We start from the raw sequence: 9,125 nt of genomic DNA on the forward strand, positions 1-9,125 counted from the left end.
TTGCCATAGCAATGAGAGATAAGGTATCTTTGTTTTCTGAAGAAAATAAAAAAAAAAAAATTTCAGTGAAGTATTAAATGAAGATGATGCTAGCTGTTGTGTGCCCAAAGAAAAAGAAAAAAAATTGGAGTTAGATGGGGCTTAATCACATAATCAATGAACAAATGCATAACTAATATAAATAAGAAACTATTAATAAAGTGCCCTTTCCTAAGGCATGCACAAAGCTAGACAATTATCAAACAGTTTATTTCCTGATTCAGTGATTAGGAAAGAGTTATAAAAGAGAATTTGAGATTTTTTTTTTTTTAAGAAGGGATGCTTTGGAGGAAGATAATGGTGAGAAAGTAAAACTTAAGTGTACATATGAAAGTGGAGTCTCATGAGGAAACTAAAATTTGCAAAATTGAACTTTAAGGAATGGAAGTTGAGTAGAAAAAAGTACAACTAGAAGCAGAGACCACTGAAATTTCATTACATAAGTGTGTTCATTAGGACTAGGCATCCAATCAGGGTAAAGAAAGTGGAAATAAAAGATATTAGTAATAGGAAGAAAAAATAAATTAGGTAGACTTTGATCATTATTTGGTTTCAGAACTTAGGAAACAACAGATAATACAGAAATGAGTAAAATTGGTATCTAGGTGAAAAAAAATTAATTCAGTGATGGAAACTGGTGGTGTTGAAGGTAAGGATGGTGTATTAGTTTGCTAAAGAAAAAGGACGGTAGATTGAGTGGTTTAAACAGGCATTTATTTTCTCACAATTCTGGAGAGTAGAAGTCTGAGATGCAGTTTTCACTAGGGTTGTTTTCTTTTGAGTCCTTTCTCCTGGGCCTGTATGTAGGTGGCTGTCTTCTCCCTGAATCTCCATATGGTTCTCGCCCTGAAACTGTCTGTTGTACAAATTTCTGCTTCTTTTAAGGACACTAGTCATATTGTATTATAGCATACCCTAATTTCCTCATTTTAACTTAATTATGTCTTTAAAAACCTTATGTCTAAATACAGTCACATTCTGGGGTACTGGGTATTAGAAACTCAACATACGAATCTTGGGGGGGGGGGCATAATTCAGCCCATAATAGGTGGGGATGGCAAATTTGGATCAAGGTGAGGCTCTAAGAGGGTGAGTCCTGAAGAAAAGATGAGGCCCAGGAGAGAGACCTAAAGCAAGGAATTCTGGAGTCACATTAATTAAAGAGAATAGCAGGAGTTGATAGGTAATCTTGAATAAATGAGATCTTGAAACAAAGGTTTCTTCTTTGTGCAGGGGAATTGAGAGAGCAGAGAAAAATGAAGACAAAATGGCTGGTTATCATCATACTTGGGACATGGAAAATGGAATAGGTAATGAGGGAAACAGGGGTACTGCGAAGTTAAAAAGGCAAAGGAAGGAAAGACATTCAAGGTTTGGGTGATTGAACTTTGGATGTTAGTGGCAATGAGGACAGAAGGAGGCCATTGACTGTCCAATCAGAAAGCCACTGGTTACTTCAAGAAAAGAGATATGGAAAGTTGAGAATAGATAATTTATGCAAAGTAATTAAAAAATGAATGAAAAAAATATCTATTACACATTAGAAAAATAATGGTGTTGATACCAAGGAGAGAAATAGTCTGAGTAGAGATAGCATTTTTCTTCCAAGAAAAGAAGATATGTGCATATTTGATAGCAGAAGAGAAGGAATTAATAAAGTAAAATAAATAATTCTGATAAGGGAATAAACTCACAGGACACTATCTTAAAATCTGTGAGATTTAAATTGTATTTCACAGAATCCCACAGCTTTGCCCACCCACCCCACAACCCTATATAATTCTACCAGAGAAGCTCCACATTTATAGTTTAATATTTTCACTTTCCATGAATTCTTTCATTTTACCAAAAGCTTCTGGTAAATATCCTTGAGAACCCCTTATCTAGAAAATGCAGAACAGAAAGGATTGAAGGCGATAGAATGGATCATCCTTTAAAAAAATCAAAATATCATGAAAATATTTCTATAGTTTTTCTCCTCTAAATATTCTCCGAATTATTTTTAAGAATATATATGTGAAAAGAGAGTGAGTTATTTAGAGAAAGAAAGGGAAAATGGACAGAATTCACCAGTGATGCCTTTGCCTTTATTGTTAAATATTCAGTTCAATCATATGCCAAGAATCACATGAACTGGGAGCTTGAGGAAAGAATTTTGGAACAGCTGGGGGAGATTGTTAGGGAAGCAATAAGATTTGAATACAGGAAAGAAAATCACCTTAATGATTATTTCTTCAGTGCCTTGTCTAAATCTATGTGTGTCTGAACAAAATGGTTTCAAGTTATAGTCTCTTGACCACCAGGACCTGCACTGCCTGGAAGTTTGTTAGAAATGCAAATTCTGGGGCCCTAACTAAGAACTGCTGGATTAGAAACTTTCAGTGTGGGGTCCAGCAATCAGCGTTTTAATAACAAATGATTCTGACACATACTAAAATTTGAGAATCACTGGTCAAAAACACTGGCTGTACTTTTAGACTGGACTTTTCCCATATTACAACTTTACTTGTAAGCGACTATGGGATATGGACCAGTCCCTTCTTCCTTTGTCTTCCTCTGTACCCAATACAGGGATCTATCCAGAGGCTCACTTCTGGCAAATGCATTTCTCTGATCAATAGCATAACATCCTAGAAATCTTGAGTACACTGGGAGTTGAAACTCTCACTTCCACTGTGGAGATGGAGACCTCCAATTGGACCACGTCACAGGAGTTTATCTTCTCTGCTTTCCCTTCTTCCTGGGGAGAATCTGTCATCTGCTTTGTTCCACTGCTCTTCATATATGTTTTCATTGTTGTTGGAAACCTGGTCATCATCACAGTGGTCCAGCTGAATACTAACCTCCACACTCCTATGTACTACTTCATTAGTGTGCTTTCTTTTCTGGAGATGTGGTTTACCACAGCAACCATACCAAAGATGCTCTCAACCCTGCTTTGTGAAAGGAGGAGAATTTCCTTTAATGGTTGTTTCCTGCAGATGTATTTCTTCCATTCCACAGGCATCAGTGAGATGTGTCTCTTGACAGCTATGGCCTTTGATCGCTACCTGGCCATCTGCAGCCCTCTTCATTATGCAACTATCATGACCCCCAAACTATGTGCCCAGCTGACTTTAAGTTGCTGTGTTTGTGGCTTTATCACACCCCTCCCTGAGATTGCTTGGATCTCCACATTGCCATTTTGTGGCTCAAACCACCTTGAGCACATCTTCTGTGACTTCCTGCCAGTGCTGCGTCTGGCCTGCACAGACACACAAGCCATCGTCATGATTCAGATTGTTGATATTGTCCATGCAGTGGAGATTATCACAGCTGCGATGCTCATTGTCATGTCCTACATTGGTATTGTGGCTGTGATTCTACGTATTCGTTCAGCTGAAGGTCGCCGCAAAGCGTTTTCCACGTGCGTCTCCCACCTCACTGTCTTTTTGCTCTTGTTTGGTAACGTGGCTCTCATGTACCTGCGCTTCTCTGCCACCTACTCCTTGTTCTGGGACACGGCCATTGCTCTGGGCTTTGCAGTCTTGTCCCCTTTCTTCAACCCCATTATCTACAGTCTGAGGAATAAAGATATAAAAGAAGCTATAAAAAAGCATGTGAGTCAAGCTAAGATCTTTTTTCATTAGACCAGGGACCTCAAGTAAGAGCTCTTAGTTGGGAGTCTATATACAGTAGTTGCTGACTCCTCTTCATCCTCTGAAATCTGTCCTTTTCCATCAGCATATTACAGAGACTGGTCTCCAAATGTCACCAATAAACAAAATTCACTAATAGTTGAAGTCAACAGCTTCTTTTCAATTTTTATCCAATTTGGCATAGTTTTGAGTTATTTAAACTTTATGCCTCTCAAGTTATGGGAGCTGAATTCATTTTGTTGAAATAATCTACATAAACATTAATTTTAATACAATCAAAACATTTGTTAGGAAGACCGGTAATTGAAAAAATATCTTTATAAGACTAAGTTTTCTTCACAATGTCTCCAGTGTATATATTTGAAGAAGGACTCAAATTTCTAAATTGCATATTCAAATATCAATCAATAAGCAATCTTACTAATTCATAAAATAATCAATTTTTCTTGATAAATAAAAAAACTAGTCTTTATATTCACTGTGATTAAATGGATTGTACATATTAGGAAATAAATATAACAATATCTGCTGAATGAAGAAACTAACACCAACATGCTACCTTCTGATTTTTCCAGCCAATTGGTCAACTGTAGTAGCAACACCCCTCATTTTTCAAGCCTTCTTCTCCTTTGGCCTTCAGGATTGTGAACTCTTTTTATCCTATCTTGTTGAAGGCTCCTTCTCTTGCTGATTCTTCTTGTCATACATGCTTCATAAAGGGGATTTCCTCTGGGGCCTGTGGCTCAGTTTGGATGGGATAGAGCTTATCACTGTGCAACTGTCAGCAGACTTTTACTCTTCCCTCACCCACCGTCACAAATCCTATAGCTGTCAGAGTAATTTTCCCACTTTGGTGCCACAGCCCTTTTCTTATCCTCGCCCCTAAATCTTATGATACTTTAAAGTCAGATGGAAAGACATTAATAAGGGAAGTTCTTTCAAAGAAAAGGCTCATGTTATCTAAAAAACAGTTGGAATAGAGAAGAGAATGAAAATAAAAGAAAAAAGCTATAGGCTGTGGGTGGAAGAGGTCTAGGTCAAAGAAAGTCTATGGAGATTACTTAGTTTAAGAAAAGGAGGATTTGTCCATTTCCTCCAGGTTTTCTAATTTGTGTGCATAAAGATTTTTGTAGAATTCATAGATGATATCATGTATCTCTGTGGCATCAATTGTGATTACTCCTTTCATGTTCCTGATGGAGGTTATAAGAGATTTTTCTTTTCTGCTCTTGGTTAGTCTAGCCAGAGGTGTGTCAATTTTGTTTATTTTTTCAAAGAACCAACTTTTGGTTTTATTAATCTCCCTTATGGTTTGATTGTTGTCCTTTTCATTTAGTTCTGATTTAATCTTAATAATTTCTCTCCTTCTGCTGGGTTTGGGGTCGGTCTGTTCTTCTTTCTCCAGCTCTTTGAGTCTATTCATTAGATTGACTATTTTTAAGTTTTCTGTCTTTTTGGTATAGGCATTTATGGAAATAAATTTTCCTCTCAGGACTGCTTTAGCTATGTCCCACAGATTTTGATAAGTTGTATCTCCTTTGTCATTTAATTCAAAGAATCTTTTCATTTCTGACTTGATTTCTTCATTTATAAAATGATTGTTCAGGAGAAGGTTATTTAGCTTCCATGACTTTGAGTAGAAATGAGGATTTCTGTTAGGGTTCATTGTTACTTTTATTCCACTGTGATCTGAGAAGATGCATGGTATAATTTCTATATTTTTAAATTTTTTAAGACATGCTTTATGTCCTAGGATATGGTCAATCTTGGAGAATGTCCCATGAGCTGATGAGAAGAAAGTATATTCAGTGGTTTTTGGGTAGAATGTCCTGTAGATGTCAGTCAGGCCCATTTGTTCTAGCATTCTATTTAAGTCCAATATTTCTTTGTTTATTTTTTGTTTGGAGGATCTGTCCTGAACTGTCAGTGGCGTGTTAAAATCTCCAGCTACTAAAGTGTTGTTATCTATCATTTGGTTCAGATCAAGTAGGGTTTGCTTTATGAATCTGGGTGCACCTAGGTTGGGTGCATATATATTAAGTATAGTTATGTCCTCTTGTTGAATTGTGAATTTTGGTGCTTAATATTGGTCTGTTCAGGAATTCTATTTCTTCCTGAATGAACCTAGGGAAGTTGTTTGTTTCTATGAATTTGTTCATTTCCTTTATGTTTTCAAGTTTGGGGGCATAGAGGTTTTTATATTATTCAAAGGTGATATTTTGTATTTCTGTGATATCAGTTGTGACTTCTCATTTTTCATTTCTAATAGAGCTTACTAAAGTCCTTTCCTTTCTGTTTCTGGTGAATCTCACAAGAGGCCTGTCAATTTTGTTTACCTTTTCAAAGAACCAACTTTTTTGTTTCATTAATTTTCTGTATAGTTCTTTTGTTCTCAATTTTATTTAATTCTGCCATGATCCTGGTTATTTCTTTTCTTCTGCTGGGTTTAGGATTGGTTTGCTCTTCCTTTTCCTGTTCCTTGAGATGATTTATTAAATTGTAATATTTCTGTCTTTTGGATATGGGTATTTAAGGCTATGAGTTTTCCTCTCAGGACAGCTTTTGATATATCCCACAGATTTTGATAACTTGTGTCCCCATTATCATTTAGTTAAAAGAATCTTTTGATTTCCATCTGAATCTCCTCCTTGATCCAACTATCGTTCTGCAATAGTTTGTTTAATTTCTATGACTTTGTGCAGAGATGAGTGCTTCTACTGGAATTGGTTTCTAATTTTATTCCATTGTGGTCTGAGAAGATACATGGTATAATTTCTATTTTTTAAGTTTGTTGAGATCTGTTTTGTGGCCTAAGATATGATCAATTTTAGAGAGAGTTCGATGAGCTGATGAGAACAATGCATATTCAGTGTTATCTTGGTGGAATGTTCTGTAGATGTCTGTTAGGACCATTTGTTCTAGAGTTCGGTTTACATCCATTGTTTCTTGGCTTATTTTCTGTTCGGAGGATGTGTCCAGTTCTGTCAGTGTGGTATTGAAATCGCCAGCTATTATGGCACTGATGTTTATCATTTTGTTTAGATCAAGCAGGATTTGCTTTATGTATCTGGTTGCTCCTATGTTGGGTGCATGAATATTTAGAATTGTTAAGTCTTCTTGTTGAATTTTTCCCCTCTACCAGTATATAGTGACCACTTTTGTCTTTCTTTACTTTTGTTGATTTAAAGTTTATGTTATCTGATATAAGAATGGCTACACCCACTTTCTTTTGGTTTTCATTTACCTATAATATTGTTTTCCATCCTTCCCATTGAGTCTGAATCAGTGTTTGTGGATTAAGATGGGTTTCCTGAAGACAGCAGATACTAGGCTTGTATTTTTTTTTTCAATCCATTCAGCCAGTCTATGTCTCTTCAGTGGGCAATTCAAGCCATTCACATTTATCGAGAGCATTGATATTTGGGGTGGATTTCTGCTCATGCTTTTGGGTAGACCCTTATTGTTTTGTTTTACTTCTTGAGCCATTGTGGATTCTGGGTTCTGGACTTTGGTTTTTTGGTGATTTTATACTGGTGGGTGTCTACTGTGCTGGTCAGTGTATAATGCAGGTCTGAGTTCTTCCTACAGGACAGATCTGGTCTTTACAAATTCCCTCAGCTATTGCTTGTCTGGGAAAGTCCTTATTTCTCCTCTATATAAGAAGCCTAGTTTTGTGGTATACAGAATTCTAGGTGTGTCATTATTCTCTTTTAGAAGACGGAGGATGGGTCCCCAATCCCTTCTGGCTTGTAAGGTTTAAGTTACAAAGTCTGTAGTTATTCTGATAGGTTTTCCTTTGCAGGTTACTTGCTGTTTTCACCTTACTGCTTGTAGGAGTGCTTCTTTTATGTTTACTTTGGCCAGCCTAATAATTATGTGATGTGGTGATTGCCTTTTCACACTGAATCTCCAAGGAGTCCTGTATACTTCTTGTGCTTGGATGTCTAGATTTCTTGCTAGGCCAGGGAAATTTTCTTCCATTATTTCCTCAAATATATTATCCAAGCTTTGTGTACTTTCTTTTTCGCCCTCAGGGATGCCTATGGTTCTTATGTTTGGCCTCTTTACATAATCCCACATTTCTTGTATGCTTTGTTCATGCCTGTTGTTTCTGTATTCTTTCTGTTTGACTGATTTGCTTATCTTGTAGGTGTTATCTTCAAGCTCTGAGATTAAGGCTTTCTACTGTGTTTTGTAATTCCTTCAAGGCATTTTTCATTTCCAGAATTTTTTTGGTTTTTCTTTAATATTTCAACCTTTTTAGAGAATTTTTCATTCACTCCCTGCATTGTTTGTGGCTTTTTTATGTTGGTTTTCATTTTCTCTTAAATTTCATTGAGCTTTCTTACAATCCATATTCAAAATTCTTCATCTATCATTTTAATCATTTTGTTTAAGTTGGCATCCATTGCTGAGCAGCTATTGATTATTTTGGAGGGTGACTTTTCACTCTTATTTTTCATGTATCCAGAGTTTTTTCACAGATTCTTTCTCATCTGGCCTCTTGGTTGAGAGCTGGGGGTGCTAGGGCTGGTTTATGGCCCTGTCTCCAAGTCCCTAAAGATGGTTTTTTGTCCATGCTGAAGAAAGGAGCACTGGTCCTGAATTGCCTTTGGGTTATTTTAGCATGTTTGATGCACCTCTTAGGTTACCTCTGACCTGTTGTCTTCACCTCTTCCCAATGGAGTGTAGTGAGTTTGGTCTCCCAACTTAAGCTCCAAGCTGGTGGATTGTTTTTATGGGTATAAATCCACTGCTCCCTAGTAACTGGAGATGGAAGTTCCTATGTTTAGCTATGGAGTTGTTCCCATAATTGTTGATTGTAGTTTGAATGGAGGTGCTAGTTACCTAGGTAACCTATTGTGTCATTGGTAGGCTCTGTCCTCCCCGGTGTGGTATCTGACTACCCCAAGCTTTGGGAGGGGCCTTGTAGCTCCCAGGGATTGCTTGGACCCTGCAACCCCCTGAGATGGGGGAGGAGCAAAATAGTTCATAGCTTGGGTGTGAGAGCCTTGGTGAGTGAGCCTCTACGAGACTCAGAGATTGCTTATCTGGCCACGAGGGGGAGCCACTGGTATGGAGTTCAGGGCTATCTCTCCAAGCTTGGAGGGTTACGCCTGATGGGAGAGGTCTACTCATACGATTGCTGAGGACCCTAGCCAGGCTTCTTCCTTCCCTGTATATAAGCCCAGGCACTTTCCCCTCTGGTTGGTCCATTTGTGTTTCATCTCTGACCAAGATGGGCTCTCCAGCTTCCCCCCCAGTTTATGTGTCTGGCTTGCTGGCATGTATCTCAGTATGATGCTGGCAGATAGGGAGATCTCCAATTCTGTATCCCTTTTCCACCACTAAGCCCCATGGCTAGGTGGGTGGGGCTCCCTATCCTCAGAAGTCTCCATCAGAGGGATGCTCCTACCAGGGGAATAGTGCAGCTCAAGGAACTCTTGG

The 9,125-nt window shown here is 37.8% G+C and overlaps 1 protein-coding gene across 1 annotated transcript; it reads left to right on the forward strand.

The window, feature by feature from the left end:
• Nucleotides 1-2,720: 2,720 nt before the first annotated feature.
• LOC138389874 (olfactory receptor 6K2-like) lies at nucleotides 2,721-3,696 on the forward strand. Its single transcript, XM_069478530.1, has one exon. The coding sequence runs from the start codon at nucleotides 2,721-2,723 to the stop codon at nucleotides 3,666-3,668; it is 948 nt and encodes a 315-aa protein (XP_069334631.1). The 3' UTR covers nucleotides 3,669-3,696.
• Nucleotides 3,697-9,125: the final 5,429 nt, after the last annotated feature.

Source organism: Eulemur rufifrons, chromosome 8 (assembly GCF_041146395.1).
Source record: "Eulemur rufifrons isolate Redbay chromosome 8, OSU_ERuf_1, whole genome shotgun sequence".
NCBI classification, from domain to species: domain Eukaryota; kingdom Metazoa; phylum Chordata; class Mammalia; order Primates; family Lemuridae; genus Eulemur; species Eulemur rufifrons.

Bases quoted from the DNA above. Each gene is read 5' to 3' on its own strand.
- LOC138389874 (XM_069478530.1), top strand. From the start codon at position 2,721: ATGGAGACCTCCAATTGGACCACGTCACAGGAGTTTATCTTCTCTGCT.